The sequence below is a fragment of the Clupea harengus genome, chromosome 3 (genome assembly GCF_900700415.2).
Source record: "Clupea harengus chromosome 3, Ch_v2.0.2, whole genome shotgun sequence".
Lineage (NCBI taxonomy): Eukaryota > Metazoa > Chordata > Actinopteri > Clupeiformes > Clupeidae > Clupea > Clupea harengus.
The window spans coordinates 2000511-2026734 of record NC_045154.1 but is presented as its reverse complement, the minus strand read 5'-3'; the positions used below and the strand labels follow the sequence as shown (position 1 = coordinate 2026734).

Genomic DNA, 26224 nt, shown 5'->3' with positions numbered 1-26224 from the left:
GATTTGAGGATGAGGAATTTTGGTCTGATCAACTAAAAAATCTCTATCCAAATAATCGAATTGCATGAATAGCCGCAGGGGTAGAGGCCAGGAGTTAAGTTTAGATTAGATTCAACTGTATAGTCATTGCACAGAGTACAAGTACTGAGACAACGAAATGCAGTGTAGCATCTATAATGAAGAATAAAGGAGTGGGATTCAGAAGAATCTCAGAGTGCTATAAATATATAGATATTATAGTAATGAATGGAAATAATTCCAGTGTTGCAGGAATTGTATTTGCAAAAACGAGTTAATTTGTTTCATTAAGAGATTGTTTGGTGCTCCGAAGCGAGACTAAACGAAGATTTGACGGTTTGATGATAGGTCAAGTCCTGTGGGGTAAATCGCAAATGTCCGTGTATTTTTATTCAGGGTGTGAACCTGATAGATGAAATGACGAACTTAGTTGCGTTGATGTGGGCATTCAGTCATTGGAGCAAGATTATTGATCGGAACCTAACGTTTTAAATTGATATTTAAAACTAAAATAAGCAAGTGACCAGTTGTTGGCATAGTTTACTTGAAGGTATTTTGTGTAACATCTGTGAAGAGAGAGCATTTAAAATTGCTGAGAGCGCGACGCACATAAAACGAAAAAGATCAGATTAAAACTTTCTCTCGTTACCTTAGTAGTGCGCCGTCAGAGGGCATAACAAGAGAAAAATGGAAATACGAGATTGTGATGTGTTGTGAGCTATTGTATGTGCCAAAGTACTGAGTGACTAAGATAGCCCGGAATTATTGTAGATTGTTTTTTAAGACGTAAAATCGCTTAAGGCAAATTCGACTTTTTAAACAAGCCTGTGTGGTTGGCTGTTCAGACGGACAGAGAAGCACACGGGTGGGGGCTGTTAGCAGGGGGAACAGAGGGCTCACATTCTCACACACACACACGCTGTATTTTAAAAGGAGAGGAGATGAGAAGAATTGTCAACTTACACATATTAGTGTGATTTTATATAAATGGGCAGCGATTAAGAGTCATGGTGATACTTATGTATCAACTGGGGGAATGGTTAGCATAGTACATGAGCACTATACAACATATGGATTAAAAACCTATTAAAAAATTTTTTTTGTATGAAATGTGAGATATGTATTCGGCATAACTCAATTAAATTTCACAGTAGCAAAAGCACTGTGCAAAACAATAAGACCAACTTTTGGTGTGTCACAAATTATACTACAAACTAGGAAATGTAAAGAACCAAATACTGTTCGAGTTTTTTTTGTGTCTCCACAGATACAAGGCCAGGTGAAGGTGAAGGTAACTGGGTGTTCATCAAAATCATCAAATGAAAGAGCTGGTCTGACGACAGGGGGGAGTGCTACTGTCTACCCCCACTGCCGTTAAAATTGCAGAACGCTCCACCTGGATTCATCTGTCACACTGTAAACTTCGTTCATTTTTTTTAGGATGCACCACTAGCGTTGAGTAGGGTTTCGTGCCTACTTGAGGGGGTTGAGAAATATAGCTCTTTTCCGTCTTAACGTCACCTAACCTCCAGGGAGCGCCCTGAGGGTTAGAGATTCTGGTCAACATAGTAGAGGTGTATCTGTGTTTATTGTTTTTCTTGTTTATTTGTGTTTATTGTTTTTCGGTATACATTATATAACTTGGGTAAAACAATGGTTAAACTGTTACTATTAATGATTACTTCAGGGGTAATGTTGGGTCTATGGTCCTCTACAAGTGTAATTGAGAGAATCCATAAGAGGTGGATTTCATATGGGGAAAATTAGACCATGGGGAACGTTACTCATCTGTATTTTATTAATTCATGGTATAGATATGCATCTTTGCAAGCGAACAGACTTGATAAGACTAATTGCTATGTATGTACCTTAATGCCAACATCCTACTTTCACCCTAGACTTAAATCAAGGCTACTCTCATTCCAAGCAACGATCTGTGTTGGAGAGAAGTGTGCCCCAGACAACTGGGGCTACAGTAAGCCATTTTTTATACAGACGATACCCAGGTGCAGGATCTGTGTAACAATACCCACCCACTAGCAGAACTAAAAAACATGCCACAACCTAGCTGTCACCTTAAGTGGCAGTCCATTCCATATTCCTAATGTGTTTTTCTATTAGAGGAACAACGAGAGTAGGCTCTCTGAGACGGAAACAGTGTAATGAAATTGTCATCGATACTGCTATACTGTCATCAAACACTGCTTCCTCAGCCAACGTCGTACCCTGTCCATAGGAACAGGTCCTTATGTTGAGGTTGGAATGCAGGGCATTGCCACTCTGACAAGGGTACCCCTAAGGTGAGAGAGGTATTGTGGTTGTGTGGTAGTATATGGTACAGTCATCTTCTTCCACACTGGGGTGGCGTAAGCGCCCCCGCCCAGGTCATGGACCATTTTTGTGTTGTTAGTGCTATCTCGCAGGCAGAGTATCTCGTAAGAAGAGATTTGCTGTTGAGAAGCATGACAGCGTGTGGGGATCTGACGTGCTGGTGATTAAAAGATTTGGACCACCAGCTCCAAGGTTATTTTGTTTCTGTTTCAGGCCCTAGGAGTAAGAAAAGTCATGTTAAGAATGGAAACGCTTAGATAGGTTAGGATTTTGTTCACTGCTGCTGGTGGGGGAGTTTTGTGACTGATATCTGTGTATTTGGATATTGGATTATATTCATAGTGTTTCTGTGACTGAAGCCTTACAGCAAATGAAGGTTGTTATGTGATGCTTTATTACAAGACAAAGTGGTTAATGTTCCGTGGTGAAATCTGGTTGTTTGGTTTACATCTGGTACATGGTGGTAAATGATGTTGAAAGGTCTGTTCTCTATTGTAGCAATTTGTATACTTTTTGTATTTTTATGATGTGTATTTCTACATGTTTCTAAGTTCTCATGTCTAGTCTTGTATGTACTTCTGTCTCACTGTGAACTGTTGTCTGGAACCATCAAGATGATGATGCTTTAGTTTAATGATGTTTAGACTAGTATTGTTTTCATGATAAACAGGAGGGAAATGTGAAAGAAATGTTTCTTTTTAATTATTATCATGATGTGTTTTAGTTTGATATTAGTTAGTTAGTTAAATGGAGGACTAAGCTCTTTCCATTGTTCTGTGAAAGGAAGTTTGAAACTGTGGGAAGAGAAGCTTGGAATTTAGAGGTGTCATGAAATGTTTAGGTTAAGACTGATTTATTGGTCTAAGACCCATAGTCAGGGTTTTTGGGGGTCTTAGGTAAACATTCTTGTGTTTTGGAACCAGGCATGGGAAGACAGAGCCATGGGTGTGTCATTGTCTTTGTTCTGTGAGATTTTCTTAATAAATGGTCAGGCAAGTTACTCAAGGGGCAGTGTATGTGGGGACAGCGTTCCGAAACCACTACTCTCCTCTGGGCCAGAGTAAATGTCTGTTACTTGATTTTATTCTTGGTTGTGTGTGTCTTACTAACTGAGGTTTAAATACAGTCCTTATACAAAGGGTAAAATAATTCCCTGACAAGTACGCCAACAGATTAAAGAAAGTTCCATTAGCTGAGCACACCAGTCTCATTCTTCAGGCCACCAGTGCACTACAGAGATACTGAGGCCTCAACATTTTAGTATTATAATGTGCTTTTGTTTGTCATTCAGTACCCAGACATGTAGTACATTCATTTGTAGAGAATAAGAGCAATTCTCAGCAACTCTGGATGTCAGTGACAGTTTACCCAGAAGAATTTGATATGTATGATTGATTGTGGAAAAAGGAGTGTCAACAAAGACTAACATATGTAATCATTTTGCTACAAATTGTAGTGTACATTATGAATTCAGGTTAGAGATGAAGTACAAAGTTGTGTTTTAACTGATCTGTATTGTGCCATTTTCTGTGAAAGTTTTGAAATGAAATTTAATTTAATTTAATTTAAACCTGAATAATAGTGCCTTGCAAAAGTGTTCAACACCCCTGGAAGTCATCTCCATTTTCTGGTTTACAGAAGATACTTAGACATCATTTCCCAATCAGTATTTTCATTGTGTACACTTAAGCTTTGTATATTTCTGAAGTGAAAATAAATTAAAAACCAAAATATTCAACCCCTATACATTAACCCTTGGTAGAGAATGCCTTTGCTGCTTTTGAAGTGGGTTAAGTGTGATTGTGATCAGGGCTTTGACTGAGCCATTCTAGAACATTCATTTGACTGTTTTTGATCCACTCCAGTGTTGCTTTAAAGTCGGTTCAGACTAAATTGTTAGATTTAAAAATGTAAAGATTTGCCACGAGACAAGCTGCAACTACTTGAAACCAGCAACTTGTTGCAACAAAGTGTTCCAACAGACTAGAACATGTCCTCTTGTGATTTTGAGTAGGATTTTTTTGTATTCATTTTTCCTTAAAGTTTCCCCAGTTCCTTCAGATGAGAAATATCCCCACACCATGGCATTACTACTGCCATATTTCAGTATAGGGATGGTGTTTCTGAGGCCGTCACGGACTTCAGGCGACAGAGACATGAGTGGACAGAGATTATTGGAAACAGCCAGCACAGGGGGGGGGGACACAAAAGCAAAACTGGTAATTAATACTCAGAAGATATTGTCCACTAGTACAAAGCTCAGAAGTTCACTGTCCAACAAAACAAAACGCTCAGGAGTTTTAGAGCAAACGAAGAAAAACTGAGTAATAATGCGAACTAGGAAAACAAGGCACGAAAACACAGGAGCTAGGGAGAGAACGTGGAGAGATAGAGTGACCTGTAAGTCGGGGAAGGAGACGGGAATGATCGCAGGTAGTGGAATAGTCCAGATCTTGCATCTTCTGGAATTAGTCCTTTTGAAACGAGGCCAGACAGGGAAGTGAGGGGAGTGAGGAGTTTATATAGTGGAGAGAGTGACAGGTGCAGGTAATCAGGGGACTGGGAAGGTGACTGAGGCAGGTGAGTTGAATCAGGAGGGGGCGTGGCAGGAGCAGGGCTCAGCGATGGCATGACAGAGGCATTGACAGAGGCATCACATCTAGCTCTTTGACAGTTTGGCCAACATGCTCTATTTTGGTATCATCTGACCCTAAAACCTTTTCTCACATCTTAAGCAACTTCCATAGATGCTTTAATGTGGATCTTAAACAATGCCTTCTTTAGTCACCCTCCCCTAGAGCCGAGTGTTGACTCCTACACCTGCCGTCCAACTCCTTCCACTGAACTTTGTCACTTTTTCAAGGTGATGACTGGACTTTGGTGGCCTCCCTCACCAGTTAATGTCTTCCTCTAATGCTTAGTTTGGGGGGTCAGCCTTTTCTACAGTGTAGATGGTGAGATACAACTTTCTTTTTATAGATTCAGTAGTGCTCAGTTGGACATCTGAACACTTAGATATTTTCTTTGAGTCTTTTCCTCACAACCTTGCGTATGCCCCTTACACAGAGTGATTGTTATCTCCAGAAAGTGATCTCTACTTTAACCACTCCTAGGTTGTACATAATTATGATCAGTTAAGTGGCACCTCTGTACCCGTTTTCAATAACTTGCCATCTGGAACTGAATCTGGAACTAAAAAGCACAGGGGTTTATCATCATTATTTATTCAGGGAGAATTGACTGAGCACAGGGCTCTTTTGCAGCAATGACCCGATTGAGGGTACATAATACAGATGAACAATAAATAAACAAACCATAACAAAACAAAACAGACAAAATAAATAAACAAAACAGATTATACAACTCGGTATAAAAAAATAACATAAAGTTAAAAAAAAAACCTGAGAATTATTTAAAACAACAGCACTGAGGCACATCTCTAGCATCTAAAAGACTCTTACATTGGTTGGCAGACAAATACTGGGTTAGTTTCAAGTCCTCTTGAACAGTGTCTTTGGGAAGCAAAGAACTTAAAAGCTATTTTACCTATATTAGTTTTGATAAGGGGGATTTCAAGGGAGATGAGGCTCTGTGACCGTGTGTTATGACAGATGGATTTTAATTTAGAATAGCACTATGGTATAGAGGACAGGAGTTTTAAGGTAGAGGGTGCAGCATACATGTAAACAATGTCACCATAGTCAAGAACTGACAAAATTGTTGATTGCACTATTGCCATTTGGTTTTCAAAAGTAAAACAAGAATACGATTTCAAGTAGTATATTTATTTATTTTCAATGTTCACAGACAAATTACTTATTTTGCATGTTTGAAATATTTGCAATAAAAATACTGTATGTTTTGTATCTTTTGAAATTGTGATGATGATTTTAAGGGGGGGTTGAATACTTTTCTGCCAGGCACTGTAATATGGTAGCAAATGGTAGATAATGTGGTATGAGTATGATTTCACAAGTTTCACAAGCAAATTGTCTCACGACAGACCCCTTTTCTCTTTCAGTGATCCACATTCATCAGTTTTTCCATACTGCCACGTCTGGCATCCCAAACTTCCCAGAGTTTTTAGCTGTTGGTGTTCTAGATGGCCAACGGGTTTCCCAATATGACAGCTTCACCAAGAGAATGGTCCCAAAAGAGTGGATGGCTAATGAAGGAGACTCTGATCACTGGAACTTTGAAACAGAAATAGGACATTTCCATGAGGCTCGATCTAAATTCGACTTAGATGATCTAACATCTCGCTTCAACCAGACTGAAGGTACATTTTCATCACATTATTTCTGCTCTGCTCTCCCTTCTTTCCAGTCTTTCAAAGATAATTGAGTGAACGGAGAGTTAAAAGTCAGCCAGTGTGACCAGGAGAGGTGAACGTGCAGGGCATAAGTCTGTTTTTCAGCAGTGTTAAAAACAAAGCAGAGTCAGTCTTTCAACACTGATGTAAATATGTAAGATTTATTCTGGGGTCGGACGAAAATCCCATGATCGTTGTCGTGGATAAATGGTAAACCACTTACAAATGATTGGATGATCAAGACGAAAGCAGACGTGCACAGAGACGAAAGAGACACAAACCCCATAGTGTGAGCTTCCAGAGATTTGAGAGGTAAATATTTATAATTTACAAACAATTATTTTTCAATTTAAATTGATCATACATATTTGTCAAGACATTGGCAAACACATCATCTCACTCCCATCTCCGTGCTTCAGTGTCAGGACTATGCATTCACTGTGGTAGTCCTGTTCAGGGTCATGTCAAACATGTGGACCCCATCTGAGCCAAACAGATCTTTGGCACGAAACTTTGGCAAAATTAAACTTTACTCAAGAAAACTTTACTGATGAATATTGGGAGCACATTCTTTTCTCAGATTGGACCAAGATAAATGTGTTCATCTCAGGGCTCTGAAGCTCATGGGCTCTGAAGAATGACAGAACATCTCTCCAGAAATGTGTCCCACACAGGTGTCCTAGGGTGTGGTGGTGCAGTGGTTAGCATCACTGCTTTACAAGAGTAGGTACAATGGGTACCATTAAGTTGAACACATGGGGGCGCCACACCAAGTGTAGTGTCTACCACGGTGGTCAAAATAAAGATCAGCCACAAATCAGTCTCATGCCCAATTATCAATTCAATCAATTCAATTCAACTTTATTTTGCCATGTATACAGATACTAGGAATTTTTTTTGTTTTTCTCCATGCAGGCTATAGTATCACAAATAGAACAACACAGAAGAACAATACAAGGACAGATAGTACCAGACAGTATGAGCAAAATAATAAATAAGAATGGAGGTAGTGCAACAATAATAATGTTAAATAAAGTTAAATAAAGTGCGATAAAGTTCGTGTGTGAGAGCTATTTAGGAGGGCTATTGCTTGGGGGAAAAAACTGTTGAGGTGACGTGATGTTTTGGTCATGATGGCCCTGTATCGCTGTCCAGAGGGGAGACGGTTAAAGAGACTGTTAGCAGGATGTGAGGGGTCTGCCGTGATCTTCATTACTTTCCTGAGGGATCTGGAGCTGTGAAGGTCCTTGATGGAGGGAAGGGGGCAGCCGATGATGCGCTCTGCTGCCCGTACGACTCTTTGGAGCCTGGCCTTAGAGCGGGCAGAGGCAGAGTCATACCAGACCGAGTGAGAGGATGTAAGCACACTCTCAATGATAGCCCTGTAAAACTGCACCATGATGGGGGGGCTGACCTGTAGTCCTCTCAGCTGCCGGAGGAAGAACAGGCGCTGCTGACCTTTCTTCACTAATTGAGTGATGTTATTGTCCCATTTTAGTGTGTTGGTGATGGTTGTGCCTAGGAACTTGAAATGCTCTACTACAGTGACAGATGAGTTGTTGATGACAAGTGGAAGATGTGTCGGAACCTTTTTTCGGAAGTCCACAATCACCTCCACTGTCTTGTTGACGTTAAGCTCTAGGTTGCTGACTGCACACCAGGACTCTAGATGGCCGACCTCCCTCCGGTAGGCAGACTCGTTGTTGTTGCTGATGAGACCTATCATGGTGGTGTCGTCTGCATACTTGATGGTCTTGACAGACGGGTCACCAGAGGAGCAGTCGTTGGTGTACAGGGAGAAGAGCAGGGGGGACAGCACACAACCCTGGGGGGCACCGGTGTTAACTGTGCGGGGCTGTGACAGATGCGGGCCCAGCCTGACATACTGTCTCCTGTTGGTGAGAAAATCTGTAATCCATAAGCAGGTAAGGGGGTGGATGTTCAGATGAGTCAGTTTGCTATGGAGGAGGTCGGGAATGATGGTGTTAAAGGCAGAACTATAATCCACAAACAGGACCCTTGCATAGGTGTTCCGATTGTCCAGGTGTTGTAGAATATAGTGAAGGGCTATGTTGATTGCATCGTCTACTGAGCCTGTATGCAAATTGGAGGGGGTCCATGAGGTGGTCAGTGGATGCTTTGAGATAGGAGAGGACCAAGCGTTCAAATACTTTCATGACTACAGAGGTGAGGGCGACCGGTCTGTAATCATTTAAGCAGGTGATCTTGGGCTTTTTCGGCATTGGAATGATGACAGCAGATTTGAAGCATACAGGGACACGGCATAAATTGAGAGACTGATTAAAAATGTCCGTAAACACTGGAGCCAGCTCGCTGGCACAGTGCTTGAGGGTAGCAGGTGACACCATGTCCGGCCCACACACTTTCCTGGTGTTCTGACCTTTGAAGAGCCTCCGAACCTCATGCTCAGTGATGACCAGTGGAGCAGGTGAGGTGGTGGCAGGGGGAGGGGAGGCGGGGGGGATGGAGGGGGTGGACCCACGCGGTGCTTCAAACCTTGTGCAGAACACATTGAACTGGTCTGGTAGATTTGGGTTGTTAGAGGTGGGGGGGGGGCTTCTTCTTGTAGCCCGTGGCAGATTGTAGGCCCCTCCAGACAGCTCTGATGTTCTTATCCCCGACCTGTTGTTCAATTCTAGTCTTATACACCCAGGGCCGGCGATTGCTATAGGCGAACTAGGCGACTGCCTAGGGCGACAAATGGGTTGGGGGCGCCCTCTAGCGTCGCCCTTGGACCTATTTCCCATTAATCATAGTTAGAATAACAAGCAAATAAAAACATGTTTATTAATCATGATCATCCGAGGGCGGCCCTTCAGCCCTACGTTTACTTCAACCTGATTTTTAGATTGAATTGATGGTTATTGTCGATAGGGGGGGCGGTTGCGTTAAGTTACGTTACGTTAGTTATGTGAGGGCTCCTGCACATTGCCAGGGTGGGGTGAGCCGTGAGCGTGTCAGCTACGTGACATTCGCAAAAATGAAGCGGTCAATACCATCTGGAGCACAGGGACGAAAACGAAGAAAGGAAGAAGAGGAAAAGAAAGCCAAGTATAGAGGTAAGTCTTCTCATCTCAGCCATTACGGTGTCAAACGAAATACATGTAGTATTGTGCATCACCTAATATTGGACGTTTCATTGCTGTCACTTAGGCTAGCTATAGCTAGCTAGCGACTGTTACTTTGCTAATTTGCTACGTAGGCTATTACTAGCAAACGTAACTTCACTGATAACCTACATGGATGTAAATGTCAAAAGACCAGTATCTGGATAACGTATGCTAGTTATGAAAAGTACAGTTGCTGTCTACATTAATTATAAATGGCATAAGTTCTGTTTAGTGACTGTTCACAACTAGCAGGTGCACACACAGTAACCATTTTGGGGATAGTGGTGGTGTTCACCTTTCTGTACAGTTCCTCCCCAGGAATATACTAAACATTTTGTTTATTTTTGTTTTAAATTGGCCAGATGCACTCAGGCAATTTTTGCAGAGGCCGCTGTAGAAAGGACGCCTGATTCGCCTCCCTCTGAACTTTGTAAGTAGCCCACACAACTAGTACTACTGTTGCTGTTTTTGTTATTGTTATTATTATTAGCAATTATTACTTTAATAATCACATCACATTAATACTACTAATTGTAATCAGTAGCCTAGTATTATTTAGCCTTGTGGCAGTAATTGTAATATATCTACTACAAGTTACATGGTCAGATAAAATGTTTTGTACAATGCAACTATGTGGTAGGATGATAGAAATGACCAAATGCAACTGTGTAACGAACAGCATGGATGAACTCTGTGTTTAAATACAGCTGCAGGAGAAGGGACATCCAGTAGTACTCAAGGGGCCAGTAACACACAGGCCAGGAACACACAGCCTGCATCAGGTGAGTCTATTTAATAGTATTTATTCAAGCCACATCCATACTTTAAAGTACAATAGAAACATGTTAGCATGTATTAAATACAATAGCTTGTTTTCTTAAAGAAGTTCAACCACATTCATGATCATTTCACTTATTATATTAAACACTGCTTGTCTGGCTATACAATATGCTTGAATACAGGTGAAGGTGAAGGGACATCCAGGACCACATCAAGCACCAGTGAAACTACACTGCCGCCTGCAGACACCTCACCCTCCACAATTCCTGCTATCCAGGGAGAACCTATAGATCCTGCTGACTGGCCAGCTGTGATCCGGTAAGGACAGAGTTAGTTTGCAGAGGACCATACCAGACCAGTCCAGACTTTACATTTCCAAAAAGAGATGATGGGAGAAGCTGCCACCACAACCACTTCTACAGGAAATTAGTAAATGGGGAGAAAATCAAGAGAAGCTGGCTTGTATATTCAAGGAAAAACAATACTCTGTATTGCTTCTGCTGCAAGCTCTTTTCACAGAAAAATGACCACCTCATTAGGAGTGGCCTAAATGACTGGAAGAATTGTAGTGAGGTATTTGAGATATTTTGTAGAGGTATGTACCGTATCCATAAAAGCACTTTTGTTTGTAGAGGGTATAGTTAGGTTATAGAGGGTCATAATTTGCTTAAATGTCCTTACAGGTGCTTAAGAGTGTTTTGCACAGTTTATGGAGTTAACTTAATCCTAACTTTGAGTGTGTAATAAATTATTTAAACTAATAAAAAAGAAAATGTTCTGAAACTATTCTGGTGTTTGTTGTCCATGCAACATTTATTGTTGAACTGCAATGTAGAATAGTATAATTATAATTGGGTGAAAAACTGCTATGCAAAGTTAAGTGATGTTAAGTATTGTGTGTGGGGGGGGGGCGCAAAACTCAATCTCGCCTAGGGCAACCAAAGGGCTAGAGCCGGCCCTGTATACACCCCTTTAGCATGCTGGATGGCTTTGCTGAGGGCATATTTGGCTTTGGTGTACGCGTCCTTATCTCCACTCCTGTGGGCCGCCTCTTTCCCTCTCCTCAGTAGCCTCACCTCCTTGTTGAACCACGGTTTATTATTACTATAAATGACAATGGATTGTCTGGGGATGCAGAGTTCCTCACAGAAGTAGACGTAGGATGAGCATGTGTCTGCATACTCATCAATGTCATTGCATGCCAGCTTAATAGCTGCCCAGTCTGTAATGTCAAAACAGGCTTGCAGTGATTCAGTTGCATCAGGTGTTCGTATCTGGACAGACCTCTTGACCGGTTTTTGTTTCTTGAGTAGGGACTGGTATGTGGGGATGAGTTTAATCACAGAATGATCGCTATTGCCTAGTGGTGCGCACGCGCGATATGCCTCTTTGATGGTAGAATAGCACTGATCAAGAGTCCGTTCTCCCCTGGTGGCGCAGCGCACCAGCTGATGGTATTTTGGAAGTTCAGATCTCAGATCAGTGTGGTTAAAGTCACCCATGACAAATAAAGTGGAGTTAGGGAACTTGTTCTCCACCTCCGTGATCTGATCTGCTAAAAGTTGCTGTGCGGTGTCAGCGTGCGCCTGAGGCTGTTACTAGTTACTAGTCCTTCCGATGTTTTGATGAGGCAAACAGGAGAGTGTCCGTGGATAGCTGTGATGTCGCCGTTATAGTGTAAATTGGAGAACTTGGTCGCTCTGTTGGTTCCGTTGCATGTCGTCTTCGCTATTTCTTGCTCTCATCGCAGAGTTAGCTAGCAGGCTTTCTGTCAGCGATGCGTACCTGACTTACGAGAAGTCTTAGGCCGTCGTTACCGTAAGATTACCTTGAAGGTGACAGCGAGGTATGTTCCTGGGCAATGCGGGTGGAAGAGAGAGCGTTCACTCTCCAGAGTGCAGATGAACAAGAGAGAAAGATGTAGGCAACTGGTGGGGTTTTGTGGTCCAGTTCAGGATGCGTAGATAAAATGACATCAGACTACAGTTACAGTTTGATTGGAGGAGAGGCCAGGGGGGTAACTATTGGAGGTGCAGCCCGTGGGGTGTCGGGGCCCGGCCAAAGATATACATAGGTCTCTCGACGGACCGCTCCAGTACTGCATCACATTATTCGGCACTCGGATATGCTTGTGTTCAAAGACGAACTATTATTGCACTGCTGGCAGTGTCTAATGCTATATATGCTCTTGAAAATGCATACGTATCTCCGTCATGGTTTTTATTATTTTTGGGGGAAAATAGTGGCAATTTATTTATTTGATCATGTGACGATACAATATGCTATAGTTAAACAAATTCGAAGGTCACGACAACCTAGTTCATTGAGCACAGCACAACTTTACTCGTAACAATGCATTTTAAGCATAAGCAAAAGTAGAGAGAGGCAAGAGAGAAAAGAACAGGAGGAGAATGTGGCAAAGCTGCCTAAATTAGATTATTTTGGCTTTACCCTAGCCCATCAACTAGTCGCCAGCCCACGTAGTCGCCACGCCACGGACGAGCAGTGCAGCAGTTCAGCTTGGGATCAGTATCGCTGCCCTCAGAGGTGTGTCAGCAACCATGCAACAGGTAACCTACGGCTATTGTGATAGATATACATTTCAAGACAAGTTATAGCCTACACACATTATGGTAGGGCAGGATTACTAGGCTACAAGTTGGGTAAATAGTGGTCGCTACTAGGTGGATAGCAAATTAGCAGAGGAGCTCAACCACTTCTATGCCCGCTTCGAGACATCTGGGCTAGATAATGGAGCTGCTCCCCCACCTGCTGGCACAGACCACACAGCCATGATAACAGCAGAGGAGGTAAGACACATCCTCAGGTCTGTGAACACAAGGAAGGCAGAGGGACCAGATGCCATTCCAGGAAGAGTGCTCAAAGAATGCGCATACCAGCTCGCAGATGTCTTTACGGACATTTTTTAATATGTCTTTAGCCAAAAGCGGTCGTACCAACCTGTTTTTAAAACAGCAACTATTATTCCTGTGCCCCAAGCAAAGCAACATCAGCACTTTAAATGATTATAGACCTGTGGCGCTCACTCCCATCATCGCCAAGTGCTTTGAGAGGCTGGTGGCGAAGCGCGTTAAGGCTGCCCTCCCTCGCTCCCTCGACCCAGCATCAGTATGCTTACAGGGAAAACAGGTCCACTGAGGATGCTATCGTCACAGCCCTCCATACAACGCTGACACACCTGGACAAAAGGAGACATATGTGAGACTCCTCTTCATAGACTACAGCTCGGGCTTTAATTACCCATCGTCCCCAACCGGCTGATCACCAAACTCCTTGATCTGGGCCTCAGCTACAGCCTGTGTATGTGGATTAAGGGATTTCCTAACAGATGCGCCCCCAGACAGTGAGACTGGGTCCTCACCAATCCTCGAGCCTGTCCCTCAGCACCGGAGCTCCACAAGGCTGTGTATTGAGTCCCCTGCTCTACTCCGTTCTACACATATGACTGCACCAACACCCATACTTCAAATACAGTAATCAAATTTGCAGATGACACGACTGTGGTAGGACAAATCACCAACGGAAATGAAAGTGCCTACAGAGACGAAGTTGACAGACTGACAGGATGGTGTAAGCAAAACAACCTGACCCTGAATGTCAAAAAGACAAAAGAAATCATAGGCAAAAGGCAAACCCTCAACCCCTCATCATCAATGGTGAGGAAGTGGAGAGGACCTCCTGCTTTAAGTTCCTGGGGGTTATGCTCTCAGAGGACCTGAAATGGATGAGAAACACACACGCTCTACTTCTTGAGAATACTGAAGAGAAACAATCTGTCTTCCGAGCTGCTTAAGTCTTTTTACCACTGTTGCATTGAAAGTGTCCTCACATACTGTATCACTGCATGGTATGTCAACTGCACAGACAAGGACAGAAATCCCTCAGTCAGGTCATAAGGTCTTCGGAGAGAATAATTGGACTTTCACTGCCTCCCCTGGACGACATCTTTAGGACACGCTGCCTCCGCCGAGCATGTGGCATTTTGAAGGATGAGACTCACCCCGCAAACCATCTCTTCACCCTGCTACCCTCTGGCAGGCGCTACCGGGCCACTACAGCCCGCACCTCCAGACTGCAGAACAGTTTCATCCCCAGGGCCATCACAGAACTAAACAATCACACAACCCTCATACCCTCCACCCAGCACAACTGCACTTTTTTTAGTGGTTGCACAAACAAATTTCGTTGTGTATCCAATGCACAATGACAAATAAAGTCTATTCTATTCTATTCTATTATTATGTTAAGCTAGCCAATAGCCAAGCAGGGGGCTAGGGAGGCTATTCCTAGCATAACCCTTTCGGGAGGGGAGCCAAATGTAACAAGGTGTTTCCCCATTTATTCCAATGTAAAACAAATCCATATTCTTGGTTGCAGGCCTAACCAGTCAGAGACAGAGTCAGAACCAGGCAGCTCAGTTGTAGTTAGCACCCCAAGTGGCCCAACCCAAGTAGGAATGCGTAATGAAGATGACAGAGGCGAGAACCAGTTTGAGGTGATGCCAGTCAGTGATACAGAGCAGGACAACGAGCGTCAGCCACTAAAGCGTTAAGACACAGATAGGGGGCATTTTGATGTGGGATGTCTGTCATTGTTAAGATCAGGGTTATCGTAAACAGCACTAGTGCTCTCTATTATTACTTTCTAACAATTTCTACGGTAAGACATTTTCCCGCTGAGAGCCAAACAAGACTTAGTTCATTGTGTACACACCCGTCGCTCCTGAAATATGTAAGGTTGATTAATTAAACACTATTTATATCGATAACAAACATCTTTGTTTAGTGTTTTTTTAGACGCTACGATAGTAACTAGCGTTCACTAGGGGGGCCCGTCATAATATCTTGCACCTGGGCCCGCCGTTACTACGTTACGTCACTGGGAGAGGCTGACTGTTTACGTATGTAGGTTCTGGATTAACAGAATGGACGAATTCCAGGTGTACCAACACAATTGGTTGGGTTTGATTCCCAGTTGCTGCAGGGTGCCTGTTTGGACACTTTGGATGACCTTCACTTATGACACACACATGCATACACGTTCACACACGCTCACACACACCATAACAGGGGTACTCAATAGGCGGACTCCGGTCCGGATCTGGACCCAGACGCAATCAAATTTGGACCCAAGCCAAAATCAACATTCGAATTTAAACATGTTCCAAGCGAGTTTTCATTGGTGCGTGATTTCGCGCTATATATTTTTTTCCTACTCGATGTGGTTTCTATCTTCCGTGTCCAATCCAGAGTTCCAATCAGGAACTGTAATAACCACATCACTATGACAACTCACTCACTCAATGTTGGCCGCGAGCTCTGTGGGTCACGCAGGTTGTGTGTGTCAATTACCCCTTTTCCACCAAGGCCGTGCTGGTGCTGGTTCTCTGGGCTGGTGCTTATGCGGTTTGGTGCTGGTTCTAATCTAAGAACCAGCTCGATTTTCCACCGACTGAGAGCCAGAGTAGGGCTACGTCTTTAAATCACGTCATACGCCTCCGTTGTCCTAGCTGAACATTTTGGAATGTTTTGACATGTTACTAGTTACAATTGACCCAGGGTTCAAACTCGTCACCTTTCAGCGAAATTCGCCGTTTTTGATCCAAAACAGGTCATTTGTGTGATTCGTGTAGATCTGCAATAAAAATATTTGTGTGGGGGGGGGGTCCTCCAAGTAATCTGCGAACGCAAGCTGTCATGAATATTTTTTTCAAGCTTGTTCGTTTGGCCAACCCCATGTTACCATGACAGGCACGCTTTTTATGTTGGGTCTTCTGCCTCGATGCCGTAATAGACAGGTGTATTACAAGACATGTCTTTCGGGTGAAAGCGTTGGTTTTGAGCGGCCTTTTTAAGATGGCATTTACGGTAACGTGTGACCAGGGGCGTTTCTAGGATTCAAAGAAAGGGGGGGGGCTTAGCCCCAAGGGGAGCGGCATGTTTGTGTGCGGCAATTTTTTTTTTTTATCCATTGTTTCAGACAGTTCATAGATTGGTTTAATCAGAAAGAGTGTGATTTTGCTCTGTAGTTTTGCTTGCATTCAGTATATGATAACACAAGAGACAGAATGTCAGGGTCATAGTGAAACACAAATATGAACTTTTCTCAAATAAAGAGAGAAGTAATTTTCTCTGCTTTTATTTAAAAGGATTGCAATGTACAGAGAAAAACACTATAGGACTAGATCCAGGATAGCATTAGAGGCAGATAAAAAAAAAATACACAAAAATACATTCAAATTATATTAAAAAAAAAAGAATCCAATGCACAGGAGATTTCAGACAATTGGGACAGGGGTGGTATGGAATCACAGGTCAATGATTATTTAGTGGGTGGAAGCATCAAAGAATGCCTTCTGTTTTTGAGGGTGGCAAATCGGTCTATCAGTGTGTTGTGACTCAGTCCCCCTAGAATGTCACTTTCAATTGACATGGCTGCAAGACTGTGAAGCCTTTTCTGCCCCATTGTCTTAAGCCTGAATTATAGATCTGCGTCGGTGTCCGTCCGTTTTACGGATGGGCGGGGAAACAGATTCGGACGGATTCGGACGTACTGTTTTTGATTTATACTTCTTCGACGGCTGTGGGTGTTGAAAACAATTCACCGCCAGAACAGTGGGTGGAGCAGCGGTTTTTTGGTCACAGACGAGCTACTACGCGACCTCTTTGAGTGATAGAATTTGTCGATAGTTTATCTCCCTCCTCCCAGCCGTCACGTCATCAAGACCAACAGGTGTAGTCACATGGGTCTTTGAGACACACTACATTACAATGAATAGTCTGTCTAACGCTATATATTCACTTGAAAAGGCAAACTTATCTCCATCATGGTAGGTATTATTTGTGTGAAAAATAGTAGCAATCTATAACAAAATGATATGCTTATCTTACATACACTATAGAAACTATTAAAAACGATTCAATGAAATGAATACTATCTCATTTTCTTTGGTATTTTTTGTCATATTCAGATTTGTAATGATGATTGCTGGGTAATATGTATGCTGTTGTCCAATGTCAAGTCTCTATTTGATCATGTGACGAGACGATATGATAGTTTAGGCGCAACATCTGAACGTCAAGACCAACAAGCTGACTGGGCAAATAAATATCTGTGACAACGTGATTACAGGAGGCAAACTGGTATCAGGGAAGAAGTTAAAAAATAAACTGTCATCTGGAGAGTTTAAAAGAATACAAAACGAGGGGGAATCTACTGTATGGAGATATTTCTGCTTAGTAGTCAACGCGGATTTATTAAACCTGGATGGTTGGGGGAGAGAGATGAACGTCAAAACCGACAAACTGGGCCAGAGGCAAAAGCACCTGCAAGCTGAAAACAATGGCTTTCAAACATAAGCGTGATAAGGCATTGAACATTCCATATTTAAATATCTTAATAAGTAGTCAAGTAAACGTGTTTGCTTCACATGCTTCTCCCCTGTACAAAAGCGTCGGCTAAATGACTAAATGTAAATGGATTAAACCTCGATTGTTGGACTATGTAGATCGTTTTATAACGAACTTTGTGCACTTAAAGTTTTTAAAAAAAGAAACTGTCATCTGGAGAGTTTAAAACGACACTCGAGGGGAAATTTACTGTAGGCCTATGGAGATATTTCTGTCGGATGGCATCATATTCTATGCGGATTCTAATGAGGCTGTTTGATATGTCCAATGTAAGAAGTGTGAAGCTTTAATGAAATATGATTGATGCCATCCTCTTTCTCCACAACATGGATTAAACATCGATGGTTGGACTATGTAGATACTTTTATAAGGAATGTGTCCGTGTACTTACATTTTTCAAAAAGATAATCTTCAATGGTAAGACTTGTTTTATTCGCGCCTCTTCTGGTGTAGCATATAACGTGAGTTTTATTTAGGCATATCAGATGCATAGCGTGTGTAATGTGTAGGCCATTTCATTCCGTTCTTGCAATGTGAATAATTCATTTCAATATGCTTATATCCCTTTTGTGCGCGCTTGTGCGTTTAACGGGGCTTGTTTGTGTGAGCCAGTGCATTTATCATTCATCTGTTGATGCTCGAGTTTAATAAAGGCAGGCTATTCTTAAGAAACGTATGTAAATGTGTGACATTGACTCATTGGGGTTCGGACTAAATATTTTACTTGCTGTCGGGCTGGGGTAGGGCTGGGACAAGTCAGCGCGATAAGGCATTGAACATTCCATATTTAACTTGGCATAGTCGCCCCATAATGCCGTGCGGCGGGCACATACTTTTCTCGATGTGATGCAGCGCATAGACATATATACATGTCTATGATGCAGCGCCCAACGATGTTATTTAACAATGTTCCTTACTGTTCTAATTGCATGTCGTTGTTCTGTGTTGGGACGGAGTTTATACAGGTGTGTGACGGTAGCACAGTCTGTTCGTGATAACTTGTAGCAGGGCATAAAGCCCGTGCCATTTTGACATTGTATTGTGTTTAGTGTTTAATTAAAAGCCATAACAAATATTCCACACTTCCGTGATTTGTTACAATATCTTAATAAGTAGTGAAGTCAACGTGGATTCTATGGATTAAATTCATTTATTGACACATCTTTTCAGGACGGCCACAGCGCTTTAAAACGACGTGTTTATAAGTTACATTATTCAAAGATGGTAGATAAAAGGCGAGATAATCGCCAGGTGTAATAAGCCTACTTTCTCATTATGTGTGTGTGTTAGGGTTTGTAATGCAATGGTGTTGGCTGCAAGTTAACTCCACTTCACGTTAAGGTTAGCTTTTGTATATGAGCATTCATTTCAACTGTTCCATCATCTGAAATATCACGGTGTCGAAAAACAAACCTTTGATCTAAACAGAATATTCAGTATGGAATGGGAATATTTCAGAGCAGGGCTATCTTTTATCGCGTTTGACAAATATGCTCCGATTGCTGTGATGTCTCCTGTGAGAATGGGATAGTATTCTCTCCTATGAATTCGCGGTCATTTGAGCGTCCTTATAAGTGTTTCAGAAATATCTTCAGACCTCTTCTGTTATGTTTGTTCATAATCAACTAGAAGAAGCTTGTGAGACGGTCTACAGGCTATTCATAAAAAACATACGTAAATGTGTCATTAGTATGAACAGTTGAGACATTGACTATGTCTGGTTGGATTCCGACAATATATTTGAATGGCTGTCTGGCTCGGGCACTACTCTGTCGGACGCAGGCCGGGCTCGGACAGAAATATTCGGCTGATCCACACTCTATAACAGAATAGGAACAGATAGGGAATGAAACAGGAAATGTGAGATTCCGGAAATGATGTCGTTAGGAAATGATTTCGTTAGCGGACCAATCACAGCCAAGGGGGTATCCGTCGCTATCCGTTCGTATCCGAAAAAGTTACAAAAATCGAGAGGTGCACGTCGGTGTCCGTCCAGCTCTCCGAAGGGCTCGGATGGGCTCGGATGGGCGTTCCACCACGGGGAAGGGTGTTGCCAAGGCGTGGCTATGTGTCCGGACGGACACCGACGCAGATCTATAATTCGGGCATTACGCAGCCAGGAGTGCAGCCGACGCAGTGCACTAAAGGACCTCTCACATGAGCAGCTGCTCACAGGCACTGTTAAGGCAACTTGAAAGATTGCCTTCAGAGAAGGAAACATGTCGGAGTCTAGGAGGTTGTGCACAGCTAGCATATCTCGGGGTGGACATCCAGCCTCTGTTTTGCGGGCAAGGAAGTTTCTGGCCACCACAACCTCCTCTTTTCTCAGATTAATGCTGTAGTGCTTGGCAAGCTCATCTAAGTGTGATTCACTTAAGAAGTTCTGAGATTTAGGGCTGCATGCCTGGATGCCTTTTAGCAGGCCTGCATCTACACTAGAAAAGCGTAGTTCAAGCTCACTAACCATCCGGTCCACACAGGGGAAAAGCAACTCTGTTGTCAAGGTGTGTGAGCTGATCAACTCTGTGCCTGAACCCAAGGTTGATTCCAACACGAAATCCTCCATTTTTCTCTGTTTATGCCTTTTCTTAGCATCTGGTTCTGGGATACTGTGGGTGTGGCACAGGGCCTTGGTTCTCTCATACAGCTCTGTGGCAAATACATCTGTGCGTTTGCCCCTCAGTGTGTCACATACAGCTTGTTTGCTGATAAAAGCTTCTGCCAGGTCTAAAGTCTCTTTCTGAAGGAACTTGTGGAGTCCTTCAGTTACAGACAGAAGTGTCTGAAACATCAGAAGTGAATAGACTGTTGAGAACTTGTAGAGCTTCGCTCTGAGACCAACAGCTATGGGGGATCCAATGGCAGAGAGACACTCAAAAATGGCAGGTAATGTCTCAAGAATTGCATTGATTGATCGCAGCTGGCATGCCCAGCGAGTGTTTGAAAGTTGCACGAGCTCAACTGCTGTCAAGCCAAGCTTGAACTGAGCCTCTTGGAACTTGTGATGATTAACTAGGGAGGTGCTGAAAAAAGAATACACACACTCCAACAAGTTGAAAAGCTCCACAGCCTCTGAAACAGCCCTGCAAGTATGGCACAACACCAGGTTTAGTTCATGAGCATAACAATGCACATATATAGCCTCAGGATGGAGCCTTCTAAAATGTACCTGCACACCTCCAGTGGACCCACTCATAACAGCTGCACCATCATATGTCTGTGCTACACACTTAAGCTCTGCAAGACCACTGTTCTGGATCTGCTGCTGCAGCTCGTTTGCAATGGACTGGGCATCAAACGACATGATCTCTGTAAGTGCTAGAAAACGTTCCTTCACTGCCCCCTCTGACACGTACCTAACACAAACAGCCAGCTGCTCTGACCGTGCATCCCTTGCCTCATCTGCCATAATGGCATACATTTTGGACTTTGTCATCTCAGATACAATGACACTGTTTACTTCTTGAGCACAACACTCAATCATCTCATTCTGAGATGTTGGCGAGATATAGGTAGCATTTGAGGGAGGGTTATATTTTTGAAGGAAAGGACCAAACTCCTTCAAAAGTTCCATGCAAGCAAGAAAGTTGCCTCTGTTTGTGCTGTCTTGGCCTTCATCACTGCCACGAAAAGGGAGTCCCTGTCGCCCTAACATGAAGGTGACTGCAACAATTCGCCTAAGATACTCCCTTCTCTCTACTGTCTCACTTGCATGTGCAGATGCTATCATCTGTGCAACGTTTCCCTGTCGGCTAGTTGCCTGGTAGCTTTGCCATGCAACAACACTGTCCCTATGTGTCTGTGCCATCTCGTGCTTGCCAAAGATAAACAATGCTTTCTTCCAGTTCTTGCAACCACTACTGACCAAAGCATCATGTTTGATGTTTTTGCCAAACAATCTACATGGGAAGCAGAAAGCTGCATTATGGTTGACTGAATATTCCAACCAACTGTGCTTCTCAAACCAGCTGTGGTGAAATGACCTGTTCTGAGCACCAAAGCTGTCCTGTGGGTAACTCTTCAGCTTAACCTGTCTGGGCCCTGTGTCTTTTTCACCTAAATCATTCGTTGCTGCAGCTGCTTGGTCTGTCTCTTCCTCTCTCTGACTTGAACAGCTTGCCTTTTCTGCCTCAGCCTCTCCTTCTGCATGACCCTTTAAGATAAGTTCAAACATTGAAACATAACTGATCGAAATCCAGAAGCCAATTTTATGACTTTATAATCTAGTTTAGGCTATGCCTTGGAGTAGCCTAGGCCTGACAACAAATGCCTATACATTTCTACCACAGTAGAAGAAAATAAAAAAAAACTCCATTCATTTCCTTCTAGACCACTAACCTCCATCACACCGGCTCCTTCAGCCCTGTCAATCTCCTGCTTCTCTCTCTCATCTGACTGGGCGGAGCTGCCACCTCTCCTAAAGAATGTTCTTATATCCATCTGGTCAATGAATTGGATGACATACCGGCACAATAGCATTATGAGGGACACTATGACATTTAGTTTTCACTAGCATTAACTGATTATAAATAACAACATTCTATAGGGACTGATAATATTGTTTTGAAATACTAGAGAGATATATCAATGCAAAGAATAGAGAGATGTCGGTAGTTATTTCTTGTATTTCGAATTCGCTAGTTCACACTCTTGTTAACTGGGGACAGTTTCTAACAAAGTAGCAAGCTAGCTTAGTTTTAACATAGCCCACTACAATATTCGCTTTCATTTGCCTCATATCAAGTAAACCTAAAGCAGGTAACACTCGTTAACAACTACAGATAGCCACATTCTGTAACTTCTTGTACTTACAATTTCACTCCGTGCATCATTTACTTTAAACTCCTTGGCTATAATACTGGCTGTCGTTGACGAGAGACGGTACTAGTGCCCGGGGTTTGTATCGTAAAGTATGATGACAGGCTATTGGATTATAATTTGAAGGGGGAGTAAACATACAAACCAGAACGCACGCACATATGTAGCATGTTAGAGTTATAAATAACTTGTCCGTGTGAGAAACAATAGTTTAATTATTATTATTTTTATTTTTTTTAAGCCAATAATGCCAAATGATTTGGGGGGGCTGAAGAACATTTTAGGGGGGCTTCAGCCCCCCTAAAATAGGCCTAACGACGCCCCTGCGTGTGACGTTGGTACGCTGCAAGAACGTTATATTATCTAACGTAGGCTAACGTGCTAATGGCAGACAGTTGGCTGACAGACGCCTCGCAAATCACACAAACTATTTTTGCTGGTTACAATAACGGTGTTATCGGATAGTACAGTGTCTTTTTCTCGGTAACTTTAAAAAAATCTAAGCGTGAAAACGCCGAAAAATGTACATTTACTTAAAAGACATGGCCGTCAGCCGAGTTTGATCGGGAGTTTAGCTGCTAAAGTTATCTTCTGTCCTGTCGTTTGAAGCAAACCTGAGGCAGCGGTTAGGTTTGCCTCCCCTATGTGCTTTTTCACTGTGGTTTTATGACAGATCAGCAAGACTAAATTGCTTCTTCACATACGTGAAATACATTACATTACCTATTATATGGATACAAACGACATATAATAAAAGTGTCTACAAATATTTCAGTGATGACAAACAATGAGAAAGCAAAAGTCATGCGCTCAACCCAGTGTGTGAGGGATTGCACAATCTTGAGATGAGGCGCAGCACGTCGCTGCCTCAACTCGCGAGTCGCCTCTCTGTTTGAACAGGACATGGTCAAATTCAGCGATTTTGATAATAAAAATGATATGTGTTAAAAAGGCTGCTTCACCAGCTGCATCCAGCTGTGCACCCCCACTGTGCCGGCCACTCACGGGACCTGGGGTCCATGAAAGGTCAGCCTATCAGTTGATCCCAGAGTTCCGTGGGGCTCGTGCACAGTGGAATTTCACTGACCATTTGGCCACTTCAACAGTTTCAAGACAGTTTCAAGGCCCCCGTCATCTCTCCACTATATAAGGCCGACCCTCCTCTGGCCAAGTTGTGGGTCAAGTCAAGCGGAGTTGGAGAAGTCCTATTCAAGGAGCACATCGGACAATTCAATTCATTCAAAGACATTCGCGATCATTTGCCGTGCGTCGTTCAAGAATGTAAGTGTTGTTATATGTATCATTTAGCTCTTTAGTCCGTTCAGTTCATTGTAAATAGTATCTGTTATTTACAGTCATCATTATCATCTGTAGCATCCACATTTCACCCCGAGGCCAGTTCAACCAGTTACTTTTGTTGCGGAGATATGGAATGTTCGCCGTTACACGGCACGGTATTTTAAGGGACAGATCCGTATTTACAGTATAGCCGTAACATTCATATTGTATATATTATATTCATTCATCTTGTATATAATGGTTCATCTTTATTGTATTTAATTGTATATATTTGTCATTTGTGATGTTTAATAGAAACCGCGGATTCAAATGTGGATATAAGTCCCTTTACACGGGATAATTATATTCACGGGCATCATTCATCAACCACTTCATGTCTTCACTTCGTGTGTGTGTGCAATAAATCAGACCTCATTGGAACATTGGCATCCGTTATTGTTCTGACCGGACAAACCTGTGGCGATTGTCACTTAATCATTAAACTAGCAATACAGTCCTTTTTGGGGTTTATTCAACTCAACATCCCCCTATTTTATAATATGTGTTCCCACTGTCACAGTTTTTCAAGAACACGGAGAAGCTAGGCCATGCCTGATGCAGCCTCTGTTGATTTCCTGTTACTATAGTTGGCCCTTTTTTTGGCTTAATACCTGATGGAGATCTGTGACGTAATGTGCTTTGGTGAAGTGGACTGGAGTGGGTGGTCGGGAGGGTATTGGGGTGGGTGGTTGGGTTGGCCTGTGCCCGTGCAACATTCAACACAGGAATGTTTATGATGAAACTGTTACCAGAGCACAAAATTGTTTACAACAGCACAAAGTTTTTCATAGATCTAGCCTCATAATTTTGTTGTCAAAGTGCACCAGATTGATGCATTGAACTTTAAAATGTGCAAAATGTTCTTATATATAAAATATATTCCCCCAGGGAGCATGCCACGGACCCTCCTAGGGGGTTCGCATCGTTGTCACCTTTTTCATCCCTGATGAGTTTGCACCCCTGTGACCGATCGCCAGGGCCCCGCCCCCTTAGTTACTGTTGCTACGTCCGACACAATTCCCGGAACTGTCAAGCCAAAAGCCATGGCGAGTACGGGGACAAGCGCTATAGCTGTCAGTGTGAGTGATGATTTTTGGAGTAATACCTCCGCGATATCCTCCAGATCAATGCAAAAGGGACTGCAATATGCAGTGGAAGGATATATCCAAAATATTAAGATCAACGAAGTGGACACAACAATAATCAAAGCAAAAGCATACAGGGCTCAATCAAAAAAATGAGAAACCCCACGACCTCTTCATTAAATGCAACCAGCACAACCTTGTAGACTAGCCATGTTATTTCACCACTGGGTAATATCTGTATATGATATTTCAAGCTAGCTAATAACCTACAAAGATTCTTTATTCTTATTATTTATTCCGTCTCTGGCGAGAGAGGTCAGCCTATCTGACTCTGGAGGTATCTATCTATCTAGCTAGCTAGGATGGTGACAATCTAGAGAACAGTACAGTAACGTACCAGTGTGGATCAAGATAGCTGCTAGTAACGTTATTGTTCAAGGGATGTGTGTGCATGTTGCTGAAAGTATTTCACAGTCACTGTAGTGATAACTTGCTTGTAAAATGATGATCCTGATGTAATGCTATGGCTTTGTATCAGATCGCCAGGTTATTGCTCTCAGGTTGTGCCTTATGCATACCTTGGGATACTCAGGAGTAGGTTGCCCATTCACAAAATGCTACAAAGATTAAAATAAAAAAACTTCATAATGGCCTTTTGTTCAACATTGATACAGTATGTTAAGCTCGAGCTAGTCTCTCCAACTAAAGTGTTAATGTTAAAATCAAAATGTTAATGTTACCGTCTGTAAAATTGCACGCTGAGCTATCCTAGCTAGCGATAGCAAACGCCAGCAGCATAAAGACAAAGTGTTCGTTAAAAGTTCTGTTCAATGTTGTATCAAGCATAAATACAAAGTGTTCGTTAAAAGTTATGTTCAATGCTGGCGTTTGCTATCGCTAGCTAAGATAGCTCAGCGTGCAATTTTACAGACGGTAACATTAACATTTTGACGGTAACATTAACATTTAGATTTTAACATT

At 42.6% G+C, this 26224-nt stretch overlaps 2 protein-coding genes across 3 annotated transcripts in view; both read left to right on the top strand.

Annotated features, from left to right (window-relative positions):
• LOC105901307 (class I histocompatibility antigen, F10 alpha chain-like) overlaps positions 1–26224 on the top strand; it is a 128102-nt gene that overhangs the window by 4768 nt on the left and 97110 nt on the right. The window contains exon 2 of the mRNA XM_031564163.2: positions 6371–6628. Coding sequence (XP_031420023.1) covers positions 6371–6628 — 258 coding nt within the window. The remainder of the gene's footprint in view (positions 1–6370; positions 6629–26224) is intronic.
• The window catches only part of LOC105905575 (DLA class I histocompatibility antigen, A9/A9 alpha chain-like), a 62987-nt gene that overhangs the window by 28866 nt on the left and 7897 nt on the right, over positions 1–26224 (top strand). The gene's annotated exons all lie outside the window — the stretch shown is intronic.